This window comes from Haliotis asinina, chromosome 6 (genome assembly GCF_037392515.1).
Source record: "Haliotis asinina isolate JCU_RB_2024 chromosome 6, JCU_Hal_asi_v2, whole genome shotgun sequence".
Lineage (NCBI taxonomy): Eukaryota > Metazoa > Mollusca > Gastropoda > Lepetellida > Haliotidae > Haliotis > Haliotis asinina.
The window spans coordinates 41,807,559-41,834,539 of NC_090285.1; the positions used below are offsets into that span (position 1 = coordinate 41,807,559).

Genomic DNA, 26,981 nt, shown 5'->3' on the forward strand with positions numbered 1-26,981 from the left:
AGTTCAATGCATTCCGCCATTACACATGCACCTAAACATGTTATACAGATTTTTCTCTAGTATCAGGATCAGTCGTGTGACTTAAATCTTTCATAAGTTATCCATTGCTCTATTTTAGTTGAAGACTTGTTTTAAAGTTCATATCTGCCTAGTTTTCTGAATTTTCACTCAAATAATTTCTAGTTCTTTGTATCAGTTATTGCAGGGTCAATGTAGATTCTTGCAGTATGTGACTATGATCAGTGTATAAGTTCACTATTAACAAACTGACAAGCATGACAAAACGAGTGCTTTTATTTCTAAATCATCCGAGTCTGCAACATTAAAGATGTACAGTGGAATGTGTCTTTTTAAGGACTGCAAATCTGTCTGGATTATTTAACAGTCCAGTCAACTTTTCAACATTCAACATTTCCTCTATCCTTGATAGCATTGACTTGGACATATGATTGCTATCACAAGCTTTGAAGTCATGGATGATGGATCTAACGCCTACAGGACAGATGTGTTAACTGGCAAAAACTTCACTTCAACACTGCATGAGAATTTTGATCCACGGGAAGGAATATTGTTAAGTGTTCCAGCGTTGACATGTCATATGTCTGTTTACTTGTTTCAGCCAATCAATGCATATGGCGTCATTTATCCAAGCCTTCCGATTGACTGTCAAGGTCATACGGAAGGGCTTCTAACTGACACTGTGTTAATCTTATCAAATTAAAAATGTGTGTTTAGCAAGTTGCTTATCAGAACTGTTATTTTAGTCCTTAATTGAGACAGTCCAGATTATAAAAATGATTTGATTGACTCCACTGAAACTGTGTACATAACGTTAATATCAAAAATAATTTCAACAGACATCCACAGTGTCACAGGCTGCAGCTGGAGCTGTTTGGGGGCACAATAACAAGTATTTAATAATACAATATCAACATATTATGCAGTTTTATCACAATCCTGAGATCTTACAATGTAAATATAAATTCCCTGGACACAACCAAACCAGAACAAATGACACTCCAAAACAACCATGATCACATTCTCATATATATCTGGTAAAAGCTTAGAATTGCTGCTACATTTTCAAAAGTTATACACATACCGTCACTTGATTTGACAGACCACCTCTGTGATCATACTGTGCTCTAAGCTCTAGCCAGACACTGGAAGGCTTATTAAGACCATTTCACACAAATATGCTCCACATGATGGATAACTATTGTTCAACACGTAAAGATAATACTTGAATTTCATGACCATGGCATGAAACGTCCTTCTCATGAAGCTGTATGCATGTTAAAATGGACAGGTGCATTTCAAAGAATTCAAAGTTTTAATATTCCCATTATAACCAAAACTAATGTCAGTTTCAAATTTGAAAAGTATAATTGTGATCCTCAGACACTCAGCTTGTCGTAAGAGGCGACTAACGGGATCAGGTGGTCAGGCTCGCTGACTTGGTTGACACATGTCATCGGTTCCCAATTACGCAGATCGATGCTCATGTTGTTGATCACTGGATTGTCTGGTCCAGACTCGATTATTTACAGACCGCCGCCATATAGCTGGAATATTGCTGGGTGCGGCGTAAAACTAAACTCACTAACACTCACTCACTCAACCCTGTAATGCACTACAGCTACATCAAGTTACCCTGATCTATAATAGTACGTTGTAGACTTAAATACATGATGATTTTTATGGAAAGCTTTGTATAGTTCACATCATTAATTTTGTGGTGACAGCTGGAATCATTTAAAAATTTAAGACTTGTATTACTTATTATCAGTATAAATATGACAAGAAAATCCCTCTGCAGAAATGTTTTTTGATGTTAATATTCATAGCAGGGCTCAATTTAAGAGCTGTTTACCTAGCTGCACCAGGTGCAAGCTAAGACATACACCTAGTTGCACCAGGTGCAAGCTAAGATATACACCTAGTTGCAACAGACACATTCCAGATGCACTGCTTTTATTGGAACATGTAATGAAAGAAATATGCTTTTGAAATATTTACATGTTTTGTTAAAATGTTTACCCACTCAAAAAGTCTTACATATTCAATATTGAGCAGCACCAGTGCAAGTAACAAAGCATTAAATGGAGCTCTGCATAGAAACATCTGACTAATGTCTCTTTGTTAAAATTTGACCATACTAACAACCACTAAAACATACATGTATACAAAAATGAATAAATATAATGATGTGACATGATTACAGGTTTATTGTACATATCTTATCCATATAATTTTAATGTATTCATAAAATTCATTTACCAAAAATGTATGGATAAAAAGGAAGTTTGGTCATGACATTTGGGACTCTCGTGTTCTAAACAGATGAATACCGAACAATCTCCAAATAAACATATTGAACAAAAATGTTAAGAAATATAAAACACAAAATTCACAAATAACATAAAACTTCCACATTCTGCTATCTTATTGCTCAGTATAATGTAAAAAAACAACAACATGAAAGTAAATATAAAATAAATTTGTAAACCGTGAACTGTTTGCCCTTCAGATCTTGTATATTTAGATAAAGGCTACAATCACCTAAAATGTCCAAAGAACTCTCACTTAAGATTATCACTTTTTCTAAATATACTTCAATGTAAGTCAAGTTCAAGGCCATCTCAACATATAATCATCACTGTTTGAATGTCCCACACCTCTTGGTCACAAGACCTTTCCCTGAGATAACCAAAGTTATATGCATGGAGCCAGGCACCAGATGCTCCACAATCTTATTAAATCTGTAACCGTTTCTTTCAGTTTCTCTTCATTGCTTCCTCTTGTTTTGTTAATAAATCCTATGTACTCCTAATACTGCAAAATTAAAATCGTTTTCCATCATGAAAATTAATTGAAATTGTAAGAAATCATATTTCAGAAAGCTTGTGTATTTGAGTGAGTTATGCGAGTTATTACCTTGAACTAGTGTCCTTGAAGACACTAGTCTGGAAGACAAGTTAAGGCAGAAACAGTATCTGTGTGTCAACATATAGGCAATATCCTATCTCTCCCACCACCTGCCCCAAATCACCAAAAGCTAGCAGTGAAACATGTTAACATAAAAAATAATCTACTGTCTACAAATATAATCTATGCACTGTAATATCATTGAATATTTTCTACTGCATATTACCGTGCTCACAACGTAATGGGGTTACTGGAAAAACAAATTCAGTGTTTACAAAATTGCTGCATGTACCTCGTTCAAATTCACTTGATATGAATATTGAATGAAAACCTAATTCAGTTCAACAGCAATATCAGATACTAGTTAAATAACAGTTCATGTACTTCCAAACAATATTTTGTTCAGGCAAAAACTGGACACTAAAAATATGATTATCATATGCTGGAGTACAGAAAACCATATTTCTCCAAACACTTCCATCATATTGCCAAGTACTCTGGTAAAAGAATAGACAATCACCAAAAAGAAATTCAGTGAATGAGATCTAACTGAGTTGATGCATTTGTTCACATGAAACATAATTCATCCTAAACAATGCATACTGAAAACATATTTTAGAGAAAATATAATCTTATGCTTATTCTGACTCACACTTCATTCCTCATCTCTCGCTCTCCCAAAATATATTAGCAATTTCCTCTGCTGTGTTACCCCAGAACAGAAAAACATCTCAAACTATTAATGCACCGCAGCACCAGAGCCATGTAACCAATCGAATTAACCAGTCACTCACTCCACTGTTGCATTTGAGGGACTGAAAGAAAAAATAATTTAGTGGAGAGTGGGGATAGATCTTTCTTCACCTGGAGGATCAAGCCTACTGCTTCTGATCCATAATGACAAACTTCTGTGCAATACAAATACCCTTATAAAAAAAAATATATAAAAATAAGTATTTGGGGGGTATGAATAGCGTTTCTTCTAAATACAGTTCTTTGCAAGTAATTCTGCCAACCAACAGGTGAATCCTGTCCAGCAGAGTCTGAATGCATCTCTATTCAGATCGACATGCTTCTCGTCTTCAGAAAATGGATTGCAACTCATGGTCTTCAGTTTCCTCACTGTTGTGGATGGACTGTATTACAGAAGGAAAATCATCCAACCATCCTGTTGGGAAAAATGGAGAGTGTGAGTTGTCAAAAATTCTGATTACATGTATTTTTTCTGTTCTTGGGGAATGGAACAGACCACAGGAAGTTTCCACTACATTTCAAAAACCAACCAACTCTAAACAAATTTTACATTAACTGAAATAATACTGAACTGTTCGATACATTTGCAACTTTAACTGAACAAAGTCAGACAGAATCTTCAGATCACATATCACATATCATAAAGTGTGACCCAAACTTACTGACATGAATGTACTTCTTCTATCTGGTTTCCGTTTCCTTCATAGAGTAGATGGAGATCCCCATTATGACCAACACAAAAGCCAGGAAGTACAGCACATGGAACTGTCAGAATGGTAGAAATGAGCACATGAAATCATAAGCATAATCTTGATAAATATGTCTATGAGTTATGATTATGTCATATGTTTTGGTGTGTATATAGAAAAGTGGAAGGAGAGTATTGAAAGGTGTTAAGAGTTTTGTTCCAGAAAGGAGAAGTAATTTCAGTTCTAAGTCAAACGTATTGTATTCAGAATGCCAAAACTACCAAAAGGCACCAGTACAACACTAGACCAATATATGTGCCAAGTTTGGTGAAAAAATAGTGAATGGTTTCAGAGTGCTGATCCGGAAAAGAGCACTAGCACCAATTTCAGTCTAAGTCAAACATGTTGCCATGGAAATGCAAAAAATATTGTATTCAGAATTCCAAAAATACCAAAAGGCACTAGTACACTACCAGAGGTACATACCAAATATGGTGAAGAAATACTGAAAGGTTTTAAAATTTTGCTCTGGAAAAGACAAAATGTGCACAGATGCACTGAGGCAAGGACATTTGAATAATCCCCACAAAAAGTGTTGTGAGGGATAAAAATAGTAATAGTAACTGCATCAATGAAATCAACTCTATTGTGTTAATTGATTAAATTTACAGTTAGTTAAAAGGTTTGAGAACAATATTTCCTCACTATTATGTAAATTGCACTATGATGCCTGTGATGACTGCAAGAAAATCATTTTTCAGATCCTATATGGCATGAATCATAATTATGTACTTGTAACCATAGATAATGGAGTGAACACTGAGCAGAACATTGCTATAATTCTACAGCCAAGGTTTCCAGCTTCAGCAATCACGTGTTCACAGACATATGCTGACAACAAAAACAAAGAGGAAAATGAAGGAAGTAATTGAACCGGTAGAGCACTATAGAAATGTACCATATGGTACCATTTAAGAATAGAACTACACCATAAATTAAATGACAAATTCACTGAACTTAATGAGCCTATATAATTGGGGACAAACCATTTTCATTTCCTTTTCACACAAAGTCCTTTATGCTCAGGACAGATTGTTGTCAGCAAATTGCATATATGGAAAATGGTAGGGGAGTGAATAAGGCTCCAAACTGCTTTCCGCAATGTTCCACCATTATCAAGGAAGATGAAGATAAGTTTCATAATGTGTGGTATCAAACCCAGATCTTTGGTGTGCCTCCAGGAGCTTAGGACGTATATTTAGTGCACCAATATGTACATCAGAAATTGATTTAACCATAGTTTAGCTCATGTCTGAAAAGGACACTGTTTTATTGACTGTTTGGTGGACTCACTTTACACATGGCCCATGTAGGATAAACGTTAGCACTATTACACTGGCCTGGTACATACATGTTGTTGCCTATTACCGATCAACCCTTACAGTGAAAGTTTGATTCAGTGGGAGCAATGGAGCGTGTGAGTTTAGTTTCAGCGCTGTTTTCTGCAATATTCCAGCAATATCATGGCAGGGGAAACCAAAAATGGGTTTCACACACAGTACCCATGTCCCAACTGAACCCAAGTCTTCAGCATGACAAGCAATGCCTTAACCACAACACTACCCTACCACCTTTGGGGAGCCATGGAAGAAGTGTCACTACTTGGACTTAAATCAGATGGTACTCATGACTTAACCACACCTTGACTAGAAACTTAAGTGAATGTAGTTCACCACTCAGTCAGCAACACTGAAACCGCAGAACATCAGTACTTAAACTCAGGACTAAAGAAACCTATGATTCAAGAGTTGAAATAGCGCTGAGAGGAAGCGTCGCTATATACTACGGTCAGCAAAACTGCAGTAGGTTCACATCAGTGTGTAAAATATCAAATTTCGACTCAACAAACCAACAGTACAGAAGCCGAGATTTTGAGTGTTAGCAATGTTTTAGCTGATTGTTTGTTTGTTTGATAATGCTGCACTCAGCAATATTTTCGTTATTTGACAGCAGAATGTAAATAATTGAGTCTGGAACAGACAATCTAGAGGTCAACGTTAGCATCAATCTACACTACTTAAATACCATGACATGAGTCAAACACGTCAGCGAGCCTAACCACCTGATCCTGTTAGTCACCTCTCAAGTCAAACATCGTTTGCTGAAGACCAATTCTTTTGTGAATTGTCATGGTTGTGATGTTTTTATACCAGTCAGCTGGGGTGTCACCATACAGGTGCCTTGCAATAAGATACATATCTCGACACTGAGGTCACAATACAGTATGTATTGCGATATGGCATTTTCAACATTTTGTGCATCACAAGCAGCCATTACCTTGATGGTTAGTTGTGTGATATTGAAACCATAGTTCACTGAAAACCTGTACACAACAAATCCACTTCATTTCTGTAATAGGTAAAGATTATTAGACAAAGGACAATTATCCATCAGCCAAGTACCCATCACTGACTCTCAACAAGTCATGTTTGCTGTTGTGTGTTAAAAAAGAGAAGTCAAATGTGTTAGAACTCAAAATAGTATTTGATATACGTAAAAAAAACCCCCTGAATTGATATAAAATCAGATGAATTGTGTATCTTATTGTGCAAAACTTGCCCATGAAGCATCAGTGAATTGTGATATCCCTAACAGTCAGTAATTGCTGGCATATCACATCAGTATGAACATAATTAATTTAAAACAAACAAACCACTGATAAGTAGTTAGAAATAATTTTGTGATGGAAATTAGGTTTTAAGCCAACTCACCAACTCACTAGGACAGGCTTCGTGAACTTACTTTATAATGAAACAGGAACAATCCAAACAGCATGGAGTAGAAGTCTGCTGACAGGATGGAGAGGTTGACTGAGGTGGCACTGGTGTACTGGATGACGATCGTCATACAGCTGTAGATCAGAAACTGGCACAACACAAAGCCCAGCCAGGGTAGCACTGAAACAATGAAGGGAGGTATCCATTCCATTAATACACACAAAAGTTGTTGCTTTGGTAACAATACCACTTCTTACACTGCCCAGCAAATAAAACAAAAACAAAATCCTTCCTTGTCAAATTTACAGATACCTCAGATCTATTCCTATTTTACTGACTCACAGAAAAATATTTGTTCAATTGACTCATATGAGTGATATGAGTACCAGGATCGGATAAAAAAGTCATGTCTCCATAGCATAATGTAATTTTCTGAATGAAATTGAGGGGCGGCTGGGAGGGCTTTCATCATGAGTCAGGATAAGTACTAAATATCAATTTTATTCAGAAAATTACAAATTTTTCCTTATCCTGACTATGCTTAATTGCTTACAGAATCCGACGGAAATGGCGGTGGGTCAGGACACGCTGGATTCTGCTGGCTGTCAAAATTACGTCATATAATTCCCCTCCTAATGGGAACTTGTAATGGTGATAATCCGGTCCTGTTTTTCTAATATTCATTGTAGATTTTGGGGGGGATCACATCCAGTCGAACTTGTCTTCCGTAGATGGCTTCATTGACTGGCACATGATGACATCAAAAGTAACTAGCGTCCTGCTAGTTTCTGTTGCAACTAAATGTCAAGATATAGCAATCGTAGTTGCGACCCTTCTTCATGTACAAGTATCTTCATTACGAGTACCGGGTCATAATCACTCATGCTAGTCTGTTCAAGATGTGCGCATGAACTTCTCACCATTATACTCTGCAGAGCATCTGGCTTCCACAAGTCATGTGAAAAATCGGGTGAGTGAAGTCAGCATCTTCAGGGGACTGTTAGTTGCTGAGAGGCCCAAGCTGATGACTGCCAGTGACGTCCTCCATGGCTATGTCTCGGTGGTAATGGTTGGCAAACACTGTGTTTGACTTCCAAAAGCAGCCCTCAATTATAGTTGATAGCGAGCAATTTCCATGTAGCCCTAGTGTAGAGGCTAGGGTTCTGACTTCATGCGGGTTGGAGGCTCGCAGAGGTTCCAATCCTGCAGCTTTATATGCTCTAAGCGTAACAGCTCTGATCCATACTGAGACAGTGTTGCGGGATACTTCCGTAGGTGTCTCAGTAGATATAGGGATAAATAGGTACTTGAACTGTTGTCGTCTAGACTTGGTACATGTAATGCTCTGACTGGACATAATGATAAGTCTCGCGTATCATGAGGTCCCAGGATTGAAGACAAGGTCAGTATGCGGAACTGTCTGTCTGGTTGACCTGGCAGTTGAATCTTTGCGATGAAATCGACTCACAGACCCAAGTGAGCTGTTTCTTGGTGACTTGCATCAAACTTTGTTCAATTAAGTCTAGAGTATGAATTTCTGACATTCTTGCAGTTGTAGCCAGGGCATGTAAAAAATAGCGTCTTTTGACACAAAGGCAGCATTTCAATTGAGGTCCAATCAAGCACCTCATACGCATCACTTGTGAGATGTTGGAGTATGACATTTAGATCCCACGCTGGAGGTCTAAGTCTGTGTTGTTGATCTTCCAACTTGCAGGAGCATAGTAAGGCAAGTAACTCTGGTACTTTAGTCAGCTTGGTCCCCATTCCCATGATGACGACTGAGCTGAGAGCTGCGAAGTATGTACATAATGTAGAGCCTTTCAGACCGTCAGCAATGATGTAGATGGCATAGATAATCTGCTATCTGAGGATGTTGCCTTAATCGGTGAGAATCCCTTCTTCCTGTCGTATGCCTCAAATCCAGTCTAAGTAAACTTATCCTCAGTACTTTTCGTTACACTCCACTACTGAGTCTAACAAAACCTTATGGGAGGTCGCGTCAGGTAACCTTTGAGATTGACCAATCAGAACACAGCTTACCAAATCGCAAAAGTGCACATTTGCATATACCTTTTGAACTTTTTGTCTCGAAAAAGTTCGTACCCGAATGATTCCGAATGCTATTAAGCGTACGCTTGCTTCCGGGTGATGCACAAGGCGTATGTACAACCATGACAACAGTGGGTAAACAGTCGCTGAAAATAGTGTTTTTGGCAATATTCAAGGATGTTATCTTGCTGAAATATTAGCTAATGGTAACCACGTCAACAGAAACCCCAAAGTGTATATACTGCAGGTCAAATAACTGATTTTTGTTTGTGGAGAGATCCGTGTCAGTGACCTGAAAAGTCCCTCCGATCCCTAAATAGTAGCCGTTGTCTGATTGGTTAAATCTATTTAACTGTCACGCGTTTGGTCGGACGGTCATCGGTCGCTCCAAGGTTACCTGACCTTCTACTAGGTTTTGTTAGACTCAGCGGTGGAGTGTAACGAAATACACTGAGGCTACGTTTACTTAGACTAGCTTCAAATCGTTTCCACTTGTCATCATGTAGTGAGCGAGTGGATTTCCGTAAGGCTAAGGTGGCTGCTTTTGCTGCTCTCGCTGAATATCCTCTGTGTTTCAAACAGGTTTTAACAGAGTCCATACGTGAAGTCAGAATGCAGATGGCTTGCCGTGCACCTGTTTTGTGTGAGGATGGATGAGAAGATTCTTCCAATCTGGTTGTTGTAGCACTGGTTGTCCTAACTCTTCTATAAGTGTTGGAAACCAATGTCTCGTTGGCCGCTCATGCGCAACCAAGATCAGTTGTAGCCCGTTCATCTGTTTGATTTTCTCAATGACTTTTTGGTAGCAGCAATGGAGGGGGAAACGCAAACGCGTTTAGTCCTTCTCACAAGATGTTGAGAGCGTCTGTAGCTCAGACTAATGGATCTGGTACCGATGACACAAAGGTTGTTGTCTGTTTGTTGAACCTTGCTATAAATAAGTCTATTTAAGGTGATCCCAAATGTCTGGCTGATTAGAAACGCCTCTCGATGCAGTGATGGATGAAGAGGACTAGATAAGGCGTCTGCCATGATGTTGCAGACTCCTGGTACGTGACATGCTTTTATTTTCAGATTCAGACTGTTGACCTTGTCGAAGAGTTGAGTTGTCTGTGTGGATCATCAGTAGCTTGTCTCTCAGTGTTTTAGACCAGTGATGAATAACATGCATCACCACTTTTATCTCCAGCTAGTTGATGGGAAGAGTTTGATCTTCCTTCTTCCAGATTCCTGCTGCAACCTTGTTGTTTAGATGGGCACCCCATCCTTGGAGAGATGTGTCTACACAGTTGTTGAATGCCGACTGTAACACAAAGTTCCTGTGCAGACATTTGACTGGCGATTCCCCCACAGCGAATGTGGTCACAAGATGTCCAGCGTCACAAACCGGTCAGGACGTGAAACCGTGACTCCGGAACCGTCGTCATAGACATAGTTGTAGGCGTCTTCATCTGGTCATATCCTGAGGTGACGTGAGCAGACCGAGTAGACAGTGACACTGTCATAGTGGTAATGGAGAGGGTAGAACATGTTCTAACATCAACTTGAACTTTGACCCACCGATTCTCTGGGACAGCAGTGTATTTCCATGTAGTGATGAATCAAATCCGGAGGAATTTATAAAAGCAAGAGGACTCACTGTCGACATTCACAAGTCATCAGCAGCTATAGTCACAGTTGCAACTTGTGCATAGGATCGTAGTGCATCACGAAGTTCCGACATGGCCATGTCTTCTTGTGGGTCCTCATTTGATTTGATAATATCCGCATGACGAAAGCAGTTAGCAATTGTCTTTTTGCTCACAGCTGTCCAGGCTTGCTTGATCAAGCGGATTAATTAATTATAGTGACCAAGAAATTGACACGGCTCAAAATTAACTCAGTGTCACCTTGCTACATACAGGTAGTTAAGTAGTTAATCTTCTCACGCTTCAAAGACCACCGACTTCATTCATGCTGCAGCATGTGAGGCCCTCGGTAATTGCGTGTGTAACCATACAGGTGTTCAGCCATCGGATATATGAGACAAAAAATGTACATAATTTAGTGTTTTGTATGTGAAAATGACTGTACAGTTACGGAAACCGGATTTCCCGATAGGTGAGTAGTTTTACGTTGTGAATTCGTTGTAAGGAAATTTAGTTCGGAAGGCAGGTTTTCCGGATATCTGAGGTTTGGATAAACGGGGCACGACTGTATTCATAAACCAAATCCAACATAGTTAAAGGACCGAAATAGTTGAAAAACGTATTGCCATGATCCAGCCGCCCTTGTCAGGCGATGAGGAGAGAGTGAAAATCATGGCCAATCAGCTGACCATGTGCGTGGGTGAAGGGGGGCTACTTGTGGGTGAGTGTATTTTTACGTACGCTTCTTTTAGAAGGGAACTTCAAGGGATTTTAGGTGTTCCACTACCTTCGCCAAGAAGAGGAGATAAGCAATTAAGCATGAGTCAGGATAAGGAATAATTTATCTACTACTCTTTTGACCTGTGAAGATCCGATTGGAATTGGTCTTCAGTTACATCAGGCTCGTCGAGAGACGTGACTAATGGAATCGGGTTGTCAGGCTTGCTGAATGGGTTGACACATGTCATCATTCCTGTAGTTTGGCATAAATGCATGTGGACCCATTTTTTTGTGAATATCTCTTCATCCAACGATCCAATCGATCTCAAACTTTGCAAGTGGATGTTTTGTCAGACAACCTAACCACATTGTCAATCACTGATTTTATGCATTTGTATGAAGGAATTTGTCTATGTAACTGTCAACAAAATAAACAGCAGAACCCATCCTAGTTGCAGAGGGAGGGAGCCAATGACCAGTGTTGGGTCATAAAGGGAAACGTCCAAATGCATTTCATGCCAAACTATAACTGCATAGATCGATACACATGATCCAGGCAGGCTCAGTTATTAAGAGACTGCCTCCTGGAATTTCGCTGAGTGCAGCATTAAACAACAAAGCAACCATTCAACCAATCTACCGACATGAATTAAAAGTGTTGCTGCAATGGTACACTGACTACACACTATTATGATGATGTTCACATATAAGGCAAATTGAGGCTGATGATATATATATATTTATACAATATGTAAACATTATCATTACAATGTCCCGAATGTTATGGAGTGCAGGAAATGGACACAAGCACATCAGTACTAACAAAAGTTATATCGTACAAATTTTATGAAAATAGTACCTTACCTATTTCATATCTTGTAAAGTCAAGGTTAGAAACTTCATGTCTCTCAAGGATGACACTGAAAGCCAAAATATCAATTTTCAATATTTCAACCTCTCTAAAATCATGCCATTTCTCCAGACTGAAAAAAATGATCATACTTGGGTTGTCAATGAATACATGTGATGAAAACAACAAAGAATAGCATTTTGCAATGTTTCAACAAATTGTGAGTGCAGATAGATTAACTGCTCGAATGCAGGACTTATCCCTTGGAGGGGTGCAGATTACCCTGGTCATTAAGTAGACAACAACTATGGGATGGCTGTTTCACAAGGAGTCTGGTCTAGTCCTCTGATGCCAGGTTCATATCATAGACTTGAATTTGTGATGGGTTGTTTCAGAAAACCCCTGAGCAATCCTTTACATGAACTCTAAGTGACTCTCATCAGTACCTTGATTTTTTGTCAAATGTCAAAGGACAAATGATAAAGCTGAGACTAAGAGACGGGAGGTATTGCTTTACTCCAATTCAAAATATGCCCCAGAAACCAAAGACTTCAGTTCCTCACAAACATGCATAAAGCAAAAGAGCTCTGTAATCCAGACATAACAAGATCAGAGGAAGCTGTGGAACATACATAAAGCATAACGAAGGAAGTGGATAGATGCATTACAAAACAGATCAACTCTAGGGTTTATCAAATCTGATCAAGGAGCCTGTAGGGATCGGTGAATCCTGAGAAGGAACAAGAAGGATGTTAGTTGTAAAGATGTAACCAAGCCAAGGGATTAGAAAGATAAATAAGACAAGAAAGAGAATGACTTCAGCTGGGTGCCATATGGTCATCTTGAGCAAGTCGCTCACTTTGAAGATGACTGGTGACTGCCGACAGCAATTACTGGAGCTGTGGTGTGTTTGAGTGAGGTGTTACAAGAGACTGAAAATTTTGTTTCAGGTTATTTCAACTACAAGGTTAGAAAAACAAACAAAAGTGAGAGAAATATATATATGAGAGATATCATAAATTAACACACAATAAAATCACCCTAGATGTGGTGAGAGCTTCACTTACAACTGTATGCCGCTGATGAAACTACCAAACAATCCAAGCATGCCCAGGAACTCTGTGCGGGCAAAATGTTTGATGACATATTCCTCTCCTACATTGGACATGCCATACAACGCAGCACCGGCAATCACCAGGAAGTCTCCCAGGAGAGGGTTACTAGCTGTCATTCAGAACAAGACATTTAACATGAGAAATGAATCCACACAGGAATACAGTTTTATTCCATTAAACCAAGGAAACAAAAAGCAAAATGTGTGATGAAATAGTTGTAACTCAACGTTAACCTTAAATAAGCACAAAATGTGTGAAACAAGGTCCAAACATTTGAGTGAGTGAGTGAGTGAAAATGGTTTTAAGCTGAGTTTAGCAATATTCTAGCAATAACATGGCAGGGGACATGAGAAATGGGCTTCACACATTGTACACGTTGTGAATCGAACCCAGGCTTCGGTGTGAAAAGCCAACACTTTAACCACAAGGCTACCCCACTGCTCCCTGTCTAAGTAAACTTCGTCTCAGTGTATTTCGTTACACTCCACCACTGAGTCTAATAAAACCTAGTAGGAGGTCATATCAGGTAACCTTTGAGCAATCAATGACAGTCAAATCAAATGCGAGACGCTTAAATAGATTTAACCAATCAGACAACGGCTACTATTTAGGGATCGGAGGGACTTTCAAAATATTCAGGTCACCGACACAGATCTCTCTACAAACAAAAATCCGCATATAACACAGTTATTTGACCTGCAGTATATACACTTTGGGGTTTCTTTTGACATGGTTACCATTAGCTAATATTTCAGCAAGATAACATCCTTGAATATCGTCAAAAACACTATTTTCAGCAACTGTTTACTCACCGTTGTCATGGCAGTACGTACGCCGTGTGCATCACCCGGAAGCGACAGTATGCTAAATAGCATTCGGAATTGTTCGGGTATGAACCTTTTCGAGATAAAAAGTTCATAAGGGATGTAAGAATGTGCACTTTTTTAGCGATTTGGTAAGCTCTGTTCTGTTTGGTCAATCTCAAAGGCGACCTCCCATAAGGTTTTGTTAGACTCAGTAGTGGAGTGTAACGAAAAGTACTGAGGATAAGTTTACTTAGACTGCCACCGCTCCAGTTCTAACACTGACGGTCCAGTCTTTCATTTGTGAAACTATGGTGACTCTATGTTATCTTAAAAGGAAGAAAAACAAATGTTAACAAATAAAGTTTTACTGTAGAATAAAACCCAACTAAGATACTATCTACCTCCTGTGGTTCCTCCTCCATTGTTCCTGCCAGCCAAAACATCTGCTGCCACCAGCCCACCAAGTCCCAAAAGACAGCAGACAACACCCACAAGATGCACCAGACGATATCGGACTCTCAGTACAAAGTAAGACAGTAACATCACAGTGGGGATACTGAAGCAGTCCAGAAGCTACAGACAGACAAATGACAATATTGAGAAGGAAGTCATGTGATTATAAATCTGTTTATAGAAAAAGATCATAAAATGATACCATCATCTTTGATTGTAAACCAAAAGTCACTGTGTTCTGTGATCTGATTGGTTGATAAACATGATCAAACAGTATTTGATTCCTGTAAACTGCAAGACTATTCTCTGCATATTGACATGTTGGAACACATCGCAAACAATTATTTTATTGTATCATCAACAGTGGTGATGTTATTGAAATCATATTGTGACGTAAAGTCAGAATGACATCACAAATGAGCAGCTCCAGATGCCACCATGGGAACCAACTCAAGCAGCCAGCTGATGACACTTCTCTGTTGTACTCATGCTCAATGTAAACAAGTGCAGACAGTAAAACCCTTTGGTTTACTTTTTTGTTTACAATGTTGATAAACATTATGTGTTGGCCAATTTCCGGGTGTTATTGAGTATTTGAAGCACAGGAATATATCTGAACTGACGGCGTCATGATGTTTATCTCCTATCTGCAATGTGTGCATTTTGACAAGTACAAGAAATAGTCATTGCACTAAAAACATCACATTACATTTCCACTTTTTTAAGGTTGGCACATTCACAAGCCAATTGCTATGGAACATATCCAGTTGTTGATTTATGTTAACATGGCTCACTTGTCGAAAGTGTACAAATGTTTCTCCTAGGGTACAGATGGAATTGAGTTCTATAAGAATATTATAAGTCAGTCACTTTTGAATTAAGTAATAAATGGAGATTAAGTTTAGGTAATCAAGGGATTCTTTTAATACTCAACGGTTGAGTTGACAACTGCGATACCATGGAAAACAATTACTTGGCAGGCACTTAGCCTAACACCAACTGCACATGTGTGATATGCACACTGGTTACAGTGATGATACATTTGTGACCTGCACAATGGTTACAGTGGTGACATGTGTGACCTGCACACTGGTTACAGTGGTGACATGTGTGACCTGGACACTGGTCTCATTGGTGACATGTTTGTGACCTGGCCACTGGTGACGTTGATGATACATGTGTGACCTGCATACTGGCTACAGTGGTGATACATGTGTGGCCTGCATACTGGTCACAATGATGACACATGTGTGACCTACACACTGGTTACAGAGGTAAAACATGTGACCTACACACTGGTTACAGTGGTAAAACACATGTGACCTGCACAATGGTTACAGTGATGATACATGTGTGATACATAAACTTGTTACAGTGATGATACATGTGTGACCTGCACACTGGTTACAGTGATGACACATGTGTGACCTGCATACTGGTTACAGAGGTAAAACATGTGACCTACACACTGGTTACAGTGGTAAAACACATGTGACCTGCACAATGGTTACAGTGATGATACATGTGTGATACATAAACTTGTTACAGTGATGATACATGTGTGACCTGCACACTGGTTACAGTGATGACACATGTGTGACCTGCATACTGGTTACAGAGGTAAAACATGTGACCTACACACTGGTTACAGTGGTAAAACACATGTGACCTGCACAATGGTTACAGTGATGATACATGTGTGATACATACACTTGTTACAGTGATGATACATGCGTTACCCACATACTGGTTACAGTGATGATACATGTGTGACCTGCACACTGGTTACAGTGATGACACATGTGTGACCTGCACACTGGTTACAGTGATGACACATGTGTGACCTGCACACTGGTTACAATGATGACATGTGTGACCTGGACACTGGTTACAATGGTGACGTATGTGTGACCTGGACACTGGTTACAGTGGTGGTACATGAGTGACCTGCATACTGGTTACAGTGGTGGTACATGTGTGACCTGCACACTGGTTACAGTGGTGATAAATGTGTGACCTGCACACTGGTTACAGTGGTGAAACGTGTGACCTGCACACTGGTTACAGAGAAGATACATGTGTGATCAGGACACTGGTGACAGTGGTGATATATGTGTGACTGGCATATTGATTACAGTGGTGGTACATGTGTGACCTGCATACAGGTTACAGTGGTGATATATGTGTGACCTGCACACTGGTTACTGTGGTGATACATATGTGACCAGGACACTGGTCACAGTGGTCATACATGTGTCACTTGCATACTTTTCAAAGTCATGACACATGTTTGACCTGCACACTGGTGACAGTGATGATACATGTGTGACTCATACACTGATGACAATGGTGATACATGTGTGACCTGCATACTTTTCACAGTGATGATACATGTGTGACCTTGACACTGGTGATGTTGATGATACATGTGTGACCTGGACACTGGTGACATTTGTGATACATGTGTGACCTGCATACTGGTGATGATACATGTGTGACCTGAACACTTGTTGCAGTGGTGATACATGTGTTACCTGCATGCTGGTTACAGTGATGATAGATGTGTGAATTGCACACTGGTTACAGTGGTGACACATGTGTGACCTGCACACTGGCTACAGTAATGAGACATGTGTGACCTGGACAAGGTGACAGTGATGATACATGTGTGATATGCACACTGGTTATGGTGTGGGTACATGTGTGAGTGGCATATTGGTTACAGTAGTGATAGACATGTGACCTGGACACTGACCTGCACGCTGGTAACAGTGGTGAACTTAAAGGCCTTTACTACCAGATAGTTGGCCTCTACGTCAATCACAGCTAAGATGAGGTACTTCCACCAGTAGGTCTTGAGCAGAAACACAAGGTTGCGCTCCTCCTGTCGGCATGCCAGGACAACCGTGAACACCAAACACAGCAGCACATAGTTGAGGAATGACTGAGCTGAAGGAAACACATGTACAGTAATTTACAGCAGACACCACCTTTAACAGGTAAATGAGATAATCAAACAAGACAAGGCTTAAGTTAGACACATACAAACAGATGTGCTCACATTTTTGCTTACTAATTATGTCCAATGTGCTGAATAAGTGAATGAGTGAGTTAAGTTTTACGCTGCTTTTAGCAATATTCCAGCAATATCACAGAGGGGACACCAGAAAATTGGCTTCACACATGGTACCCATGTGGGGAATTGAACCAGGGTCTTCAGTGTAATGAGCAAACGCCTTAACCACTAGGCTATCTCACTGCCCCGATTATGTTGAATAAAACAGACAGATCGGAAAGTAGAATTTTAGGAAAAGCAAATTCTAACATGATGTGTGATTTGTTGCTGCATTGCAATGTTCATAAACAGTACACACTGTGAGGAACACAACAAAAATTTAGTTCATTATCTAGTGAATAAAAAGGATTAATACAGTCTACCAGCAATTTTTAAATCTAAAATACATTTGGAATTGGATGTGACTTGTAAGTTAAAACATAAAGATATTTTGCCTCATCATGTCAGTTACATCACTTACACTCTGATTCAAATTGTCAAAAAAGAAGGCATTAAAGGTACAATTTGGAGGTGCCTATTACTCTTGATAGTCAAAAACTGTCATCAGTGTGTTTGAGGCACTAAAGTAATCATTTATTGTTCCATCAATCAAGACATTTGTGTCCATGCTGGTGCCAACCTGTTGGTGTCTGTACCCCTTGTTGCTGGAGAAGTCCACTGGTTACTCCTGTCCCACAAATCAACAGAGACAGCAGCTGCCCCATGGCAATGAGCTTCAACACATGTCTGCAAACAGGGTCAATGAAACCTGATGTGTTTCATCAGTATTGCATTGATGGAATACTGCTTTCTGTCATAAGATGGACATATTAAGGGGTTTATGTCCCTGGTGTGACTGACAGTACTGATCATACTAGTCCTTCCTATTGGTCAATTCCACATAGTTTTCAACTAATTTCTACCAATAACACATTGCCCTTGAAGACTAAAACACACATCATAAACATGTTTTAATATGTCTTCAATTAACCTGAAAAGAGAGATTTATGGACATATATGCTGTTATCTATAGTTGGCCACAATGCAGTTTGCAGAAAACATAAATATCTTAAGGGAAATTCCATACTGGTAATTCCATATGGTAGAAAACACCCATATGTCACTAAGCAGCTTAATCATGTGCCAGAGACACTGAAAACCACTGTTCTATGTGTAGCATCAGTTCTCAGTGCCCCATGCTGGAATAGTTCTGGTATGTTGCCATACTGTGACTTACCTGGAACACAACTTTGTAAGTAGGTCACGACACCTCTGTTTGACTGTTGGTTGATCCAGGTTGACAGACATGTCTGGTGGTGTGTGAGTGCCTGGCAACTGGTGGTACTGGTATCTGTCCCCACTACTGGTCACCAGCTCACGTTTCTCCTCAACCATATCCATATCTATGCTGTAAAGGGTGCTTCATGACTCATTGGATTTGTGTTCTTAAATGATTGTACTTGTGCATCCTCATGCAATAAATAGTAAATTTGCTGAAATGCATGGACGGATATAGCAAACTTTTTTTTCTGCTTGCAACTAGCTGTATCATACATATTAGTAGAAAATATGTAAAACAAACTAAAATTAACTCTAATTAGTAATTAGGGCTTTCTATGAGTTCACTATTTCCATTAGTATTACACTAAACATCTCAGTAACTTGCAACTGAAAACAACTTTAAATTTGTGAAACATCATCATCACAGTATAGTTACAATCAACACATCTTTTTACGGCAAAACTAACAGAGCCATCTGAAAAATTATGATGCCTCAAAACAATTTTCGGTGAGAGTTCCCTGTAACCCCCACTTGAAATGTATCCTATTTATTAGGATTATTTCGAGGTTTTAGGGTCATAGGGTCAGGCTAAGAATATGGTGTAAAATTAGGGTAATGGTTGTGTTGAGGATTTTTTCTTATAAATAAACATTTCTGCTTTATCATAGAATGATAAAATAAAATGACGATTACGGGTGGAAATCTTTCCCATTTGGAAAGACTTCCACCGTATCCCCTTTAAGTTTTAACTTTGAGGAAAACGTTCTTAGAGAGTCGTTGTTATAATTTACACGTGTTTCAGTACGTTGAAATACAATTTAAGAAACATGTTAAAAACACATTATTGTCACGTGAGGAATTGTATTCAGGTGATATGATTTGAAATTTAAGGTGGATACGGGCGGAAGTCTTACCGCGTAGAGACTTATAACTATTGTACTATTGAACAAACCAAGTTGGGAAGCACCAAATCAGCTGTCAAGTGTGGTTCGTGAACTGTCACAGCCCTTGGTGCACTTGATCAGCTGTTGCAACATAAAAGCTTCCACGTAACTTGCGTCTGGAAATATAAATGTCAAAAGAAATCAGGCGGCATTTAAAAATTTAATTAAAACATGCATCAGGCACCTTTTCGAAATATACACGTTGTCTCTATAAACATGATTGCAAGTGCCCTCTCCGTTCAGTCACGTGCCGAGGCAATTATTGATCCCCTATTTTCTTAAAACTTGATGGATTGGATAAGATATCCAAGTGTGGCTAAAGGCGATCCAATCGGAGAACCGCTTACAGTTCTAACACTTATTCCACCCACGTGACCAAACAAACTAGACAGGAAGTTGGTGAATCTCAAAGGTTGGGAAACCCCTTTCAGATTCGTGTTACGTTTTTCATACCCGTAATGAACTAAGTGACAATTGAGACAAATTATCTCATATAATATGGTTGAACCAATCTTCCAGTATCAGTTCAGACTGATTTTGATCGGAGACAGCACTGTAGGAAAGTCGTCTATCCTGAGGTATTTCACGGACGGAAAGTTTGAAGAGCAGTGCGATCCCACGGTTGGGGTAGACTTCTATGCTCGTCTTATCGAGGTGAAACCTGGAATTCGAGTGAAACTACAACTATGGGACACGGCGGGTCAAGAACGATTTAGGTGAATTGTCTTTATAAAGATTAACATCCATGTGGAACTCAAATAATTTATTCAACATGGCTTCTTCATTGATAATACAGTGGCGTGATGTTGCATCAAGCATCATTCATGAACACGGAGAATAAATAATTGTAGGCGTCAGTTTTGGATATGGACACATCGATATTGATATGTTTATCGATGAAAGAGTGTTGCAGTAAATGTATGTGAAATGCCAATGTCAAATTTGAACTCACATTAACCATTCCAACAGGAATTCCTTATGATTCTCAAGAATGGAGACTGAATATTTGAGATTGGTACCTTCGTAGCATTGACTGAGTCAGTTTCCTATTTTTTGAGTGACATTGGTTTAAAAAACCCGAAAAACACTTATTACAGGATTGTTGTGAATAATATACATTGGATACATTGTTCACAAGAGGTTTGAAACATTTCAGTTCAAAATGTGGCCAATCAATTATATCACTGCAAAACATCCTTAACATATAGTGTACTACAGGGCAGTTTGCTCTATAATCATATCAAAGGGGGCTTGGGCAATCAGTCACTGTTGGTCAGTTATTTTTGACTTTTAGCATGATCAGATGGGCTCTCAGCACATGCTAAATAATAGCCTCAGCAAATCCGTCACTGTCCTGAGCGTGATTTTTTGCTTTTCTGCTACATCTGTTTGGTGAGATTGAACAGTGAAATAGAATACATTGAGACAGAATGCCAAGTTTAAGAAATGACACCAATGACAGTATCCACAACTGTGCTCAAAGTTGGATCCAAGCAGTGGACCCGAGACTCTTGTTACATTTTTTGGGGTAACTTCATGATGGGGTCGTCCCACGTGTTCAGTCAGGTAATCCGAAGTAATCAAGATCAAGTGTTGCATCTGGGTTGCTGGTCTGCTATAGTCAGTTTCAGTGAGCTTAGTTCAGTTGTCTGTCAATTACTGTCACTTGCCCATTGAGTGAACACTTTTCTGCTGATCGTTCCTTAAGTGAAAATACCTCAACGAATTCACTACATAGAGTATAAGTAAGAGATGGATTTGCTTTATGTCATTGCAATCATGGCAATGCATAAGTTCCTCATTTCGTTCCTAACGGTCATGGAGGTCAATATTTAATACACTTTGGTTACAAATTTTGTATTAAGTCTAGGAACGGTGGCGCAGTCCATTGGAAATGTTGTCAGAAGACATGTCGTTGCACCATCAACACACATAAAAACCTCATGACAACCTGCAGTGATTCTCATAAAGAAATTCATTTCTCATCTGAAGATTATGGGTCAATGCCAAGGATGCACAATGAAGAAATAACAGGTAATTATTCGTGTAATACATGTCGATCATTGATTTAAGATAAATGTGCATTGAATAACTGATGTTAAATTAAAAATATGTTTCTGGTTTTATATGAATACATGACTTCAAATATGAGTATATATTTGCTTTGTATTAAGTTTCAATTTTCTTATGTGAATGTATTTGTTTTGAGTGCAAGTATCTTGTACAAATCTAATACTGATGTTTTTTTTTTCTTTTTTTCATTAGGTCTGCCAGAAGATGGAGTTGAAGATAATGTCATCAGTCAGATCCTGACATATCCCGCCATTAAATCTTCTCTGTACAGAGTGAGGGCCAAGAGAAGACCTGCTCTGCCACATCATTGCTCCAATATTGAACTTCCAGAGTAAATACACCAAGACTACGACTGGCAACAATCTTCTCTTGACATCATATGGCGACCGAGACAAGATGCTCATCTTCATGCCCAGGAGCACGCTCCCGAAAGAGACAATGTAGTCAAGTTTACCGACTAAGGAAGTAGCTACTGGGAGGAGAGTGACCATGGTCATGTGACCTGGAACCACTTTGAGACAGTTGGACCTTTCATGACAAACTACAGGGAAGGCTGGCGCAGGAACCAGCTCCAATCTGTTCAAGCTGGTAGACTATATGAAGCAAGAACAGGCCTGTGTTGAAAGAACCTTTGTGCAACTTCAAGCGGGTGGCACACATCAGATGAAAAAAATGAAAATATCATCAGCTGGAGGAGGCACTGGACATGTACAAAAGACAATCTTAAGCAGACAGAAATCTTCTGTGCAGTACCTTGATGCAGTGTCACATCTCACTGGTTATTGATATGTATTTTTATGTATCCTTATTGTGTGTATATATAGTCTTATGAATGTCAAAATGATGTGTTATGAATCATTGTCAGTTAAGTGCGGTATTAAAATCTTGTTAAAATGTGTTATCTTTTTAACCCTTATAAACTTTCCAAAACAGAATATAGTCGGTACATCAAAGACCAGATGGTACTCCCCCCATCTGGGATTAACTGTTGGCACATCAAACAGACTGGTGGGACTGTTATAGACATCTGTAATGATAACCATAATACAATCCATTGTGAAACAGAATTAATCAATTAAGAGTAATTTGACAACTATCATGGTTATTAAGTAAAGCGATTGATTGTAACATCAGTAAATAGATAAAATATGTTGTTGTATGAAGATGAGTTGGCAGTCTAGTTGCAAGTTCTGTAGTGGCAAAGTTATTATTGTTAGAGGCAAGATGAGATAATGGTGTACTTAAGAATATTTCATTGTATGATGATGTGAATATGTGTGTATGTCAGGTTGCTTGTACTAGCCCAGACGTAACTGGTTTTATAGTGATAGCTCATTGAGATACTATGCTGCAATTAAGCTTGAATATCCCACTCAGACACATTGTACTGACTCTGAGCCGACCAGTCTTTATTGTACTCATTAATGCAGAGTGCTAGGCAGGGACCAATCAGTACCACATTTTAACATCTTTTTTCGGTATCACCTGGCTGGGGATCAAACTCGTGACATTCCGCTCTCTGGTAGATGAAAATACATACAGTATAATGTTAATTTTTGTGTTTGAGGTTGTTGAAAGACATAACATCAAACTATGTATTGTCAGTTGTTCTTTGGAGTTTAATTCCAAACATGCAGAACATATTTGCCTTTGGTGCTTATTGTTAAAGTCCATCATCACGGTACCGTATATACCCATGTATAATGCAAGTTTTTCATACCTAGAATTAGGGGGTGAGGAAGGGGGGTCGCATTATATACAGCTGTTTTACTCTCAGTTTCCACTGACGATGTCAAACGGCGTTTGATAGCCGTCCCAACACTTCACAAGAAAACTTCGCATTTAGTCCGAAATAGCTGTTACTATCCGATAAATAAATTATCACAGCAATCACTTTCCTTCAGAAAAGTATGTGGTTACATGTCTATACTGAAATACATGGCAAAATAGACAAACATGTAACCAGTAACGAAAATACATTACGTTTCCATGAGATGGTCTCTACAGCACACATGACCTAGCGACTGTTTTGGAGTTACACACTCAACAAAACTTTGTAGAAAAAAAAACAACGCATGACAAAACACTTTTTTTATTGGCGCTGGTGATGTGCTTCATCTGTGGTCGCATTATACATCAGGGTATAGGATTTATCCTCAATTTTGAAGGGGTGTAGAGGGGATCACATTATACGCGGGGTCGCATTATGCGAGGGTATACACAGTAATTTGATATTTCTTATAGAGAAATAACAATTTGTAGTGTCCTGAATAGTGTACGGGCAGTAGGGTATATAAAGCATTTACTCATCACTTTCAACTTTCCACACTGAGACACTGTTCATTCCCCACCTTGACATACATGAAAGTGGTGTAAAACAATACTCACTTATTTCGAAATATGTTACTCTATTAATATGGATGCATCTTTTTCTTCAGGTCCATCACACGGTCCTACTATCGAAATTCTGTGGGCGTGATGATCATCTATGATATAACGAAACGTAGCACGTTTGAGAACATAAAGGACTGGTATGAGGAGTCTAAAATGCACATAGAGCCACAGAAGGCTGTATACCTTGTGCTAGGACACAAGTCAGACATGGAGGAACAACGTCAGGTCACAGCAAGGGAAGGGAGACGTTTTGCTGAAATTCATGGACATAAGTTTTTGGAAACCTCAGCAAAATCTGGCAAAAATATTGAAGAATCCTTTGCATTGCTTGCACGGGACATATATCAGCAATTGGAGGATGGCCACATTAAACTGGAAGAAGGATGGGATGGGGTGAAGCCTGGATTTTCTCGACCGAAAGATAATCTGCATCTTCTTGAAGGCGATCCTGAGGGAGGTGGATGTTGTTGATGGAGTTATCTCCCTTAAGTCTTTCCATCAATTTATGTGCAATGGCTTGTTTAGATTTGGACCCACTATAGATATTGTAATAGTACACTATCATCAGCTAAGTGCTACATAATGCTATCCAGTCAGTTGTACCTTGGTGTTTCAACTATAGGTGTTGTTACTTATATGTGATATGTGACATGTTTCTTCTAAAGGCACCAAAGGGATTGAAAGAATTTAAGATAGTCTCCATCAGTGTATTTGATGTACTTACTATTGGATCTGTAAATTGTGTAATGACCTTATGCTGTAGATCTGTAACTCTGTATAACTTAAAAATAATCATGATCATCATCAAGCTCTTGACATGCGATAATGATATCTATGTTATGAAAGAATGTTAGGGTTGCTAATTTAAGCCAATTTGGTGTATTGTAATGGAGGGAAAAGTTGCCACTGTCTTAGGGTTTCTGTATTTGTGAGATTTCTCATCATGAGAACTACAGAAATGTAAGTTTGGGGTTCTGTCTTCTCTAATTCATCTTTTTTGTGTGAAACAATTATTTTGTATTTCAAGTAATTATTAATTTAGTTTGCATTGTCTTCCAATCTGTACATCCTAGATGTTAAGATCTTGATGAATCTGTATTTATATCAGATGAGGGTAATAGAGCAGTGATATTGTATTGTAGACTTATCTCCCCTGTACACATAATGAGGACACTATGGATCAGCATGCATACAATATTACAAGCTTTGTGTCAGATCCTTGTGGAAATTAACTTAAGACATGAAATGAGAAAAGCATGGACAAATATAATGTGTTACATTATACCTTGATACCTTGTGCATATTCATGGTTTGGAAGACCAGTATGTGCCAGATATTTGTTATCCCACCCATTGGATTAACTTACATTCTTCTCACTGTTCAACCTAATTAAAGTGTCCTCTGCATTAGAAAATTTATGTCATTTAAAAGCATTGAAACTTTTACTAATTATGCCCGGTCAGTTTGTCAACATCTATTATCTCCAGTTGTTCCAACTGTCTGCTTTTGTTCTGTGGAACTAATAGCTCAGCTGGAGTTTCTAATTCAGTAGTTGCAGGAGAAAAGACAATAGTTTATTAGTTGTGGAATAATGTAAACTGATACATTTTTTGTGATGAATTCAAAATGAATGACATTGTGTTTTGTTAATTTGTTTCCTTTTCAGATTCCTTCATTTTTGTAAAGAAAGAGGTGTAAAAATATACAGTTTTAACCCACCGTTACAGTTTACAAGGTTTGAGACTGTGAGAACAGATGATGCTGTTCAGGTTTTAAGCTAATAGGTGCAAATACCAATATTAACTCCTCACAGCTGAATGGATGTCTCAAATTTTCAAACGTTTGTTGATTTATTTTTGTGTCCAAACAGGTATATATTTTGGTGTAAGTATTGCCAAGTTTCTTACCAAAGATTTTGAAGTAGCTAATGACCAGATTATTGATGTGTGTGCATAACCATGATTAGTTGTATACACCCAGTTGGTATGCCACTGCTGACAGTAAATACCATCATATTTTCTTTGAATAGAGGCTACATACATCTTAAGATGATAAAATGCTTATTGTACCATGTAGAACAACAGGTTTTCATTTATGGATGTTTGCTGCTTTTCTTTGTTAGAGTCATTGAAATTGGAATTCTCAAACGTTGCTAAAAATTATGTATTATATAAACTGTTATAGGAACGATGCTGCAGTGGAGGCAAGAATCTTTGGATGACCAAACAAAAAAAAATGTTCTGGCATGATTTCAGTCAAGCTGGCTTTTTTTTGAGCATATTATGTTCGGCAGCAAGGAGGGGCTATCTGTACCATACCTTTTCTGTTTTGGTTTCGACACGCTTACCTTTGGATCTCTTCTGTTTAACAAATACCATGATATCGAAGGCGTGGCCAGTTTTATCCCATGTACTCCATGTAAGTTGCCTGAATGAAATTTGGATAAAAAAAGGAATACAGTC

General features: G+C 38.8%; 2 protein-coding genes across 5 annotated transcripts; one reads left to right on the forward strand and one right to left on the reverse strand.

The window, feature by feature from the left end:
• Positions 1 to 276: 276 nt before the first annotated feature.
• On the reverse strand, positions 277 to 20,313 carry LOC137286763 (solute carrier family 35 member F1-like). 4 transcript variants are annotated; one of them, XM_067818749.1, is made up of 10 exons: positions 20,061 to 20,312; positions 19,064 to 19,234; positions 18,467 to 18,573; positions 17,527 to 17,720; positions 14,720 to 14,891; positions 13,465 to 13,621; positions 12,412 to 12,467; positions 7,173 to 7,327; positions 4,344 to 4,446; positions 277 to 4,096 (listed from the first exon to the last, which is right to left on the reverse strand). In XM_067818749.1, exons 2-9 carry the CDS (start codon positions 19,225 to 19,227, stop codon positions 4,363 to 4,365), a joined length of 1,089 nt encoding a protein of 362 aa, XP_067674850.1. In that variant the 5' UTR covers positions 19,228 to 19,234; positions 20,061 to 20,312; the 3' UTR covers positions 277 to 4,096; positions 4,344 to 4,362. The 4 variants fall into 4 exon arrangements, with proteins under 4 accessions (XP_067674850.1, XP_067674854.1, XP_067674851.1 ...); XM_067818753.1 differs by having other exon boundaries at positions 4,348 to 4,446; positions 20,237 to 20,309; XM_067818750.1 differs by having other exon boundaries at positions 4,348 to 4,446; positions 20,061 to 20,301.
• Positions 20,314 to 20,451: 138 nt separating this feature from the next.
• On the forward strand, positions 20,452 to 26,220 carry LOC137287011 (ras-related protein Rab-39B-like). Its single transcript, XM_067819090.1, has 2 exons — positions 20,452 to 20,768; positions 24,564 to 26,220. Exons 1-2 carry the CDS (start codon positions 20,551 to 20,553, stop codon positions 24,988 to 24,990), a joined length of 645 nt encoding a protein of 214 aa, XP_067675191.1. The 5' UTR covers positions 20,452 to 20,550; the 3' UTR covers positions 24,991 to 26,220.
• Positions 26,221 to 26,981: the final 761 nt, after the last annotated feature.

Coding starts and splice junctions, on each gene's coding strand:
- LOC137286763 (XM_067818749.1), bottom strand. CDS start 19,227: ATGGATATGGTTGAGGAGAAACGTGAGCTGGTGACCAGTAGTGGGGAC. Junction 17,721..18,466: donor AGGGGTACAGACACCAACAG/GTTGGCACCAGC, acceptor TGTTTCCTTCAG/CTCAGTCATTCCTCAACTAT. Junction 12,468..13,464: donor TTCATCAGCGGCATACAGTT/GTAAGTGAAGCT, acceptor TTTGGCTTTCAG/TGTCATCCTTGAGAGACATG.
- LOC137287011 (XM_067819090.1), top strand. CDS start 20,551: ATGGTTGAACCAATCTTCCAGTATCAGTTCAGACTGATTTTGATCGGA. Junction 20,769..24,563: donor GCGGGTCAAGAACGATTTAG/GTGAATTGTCTT, acceptor CTTTTTCTTCAG/GTCCATCACACGGTCCTACT.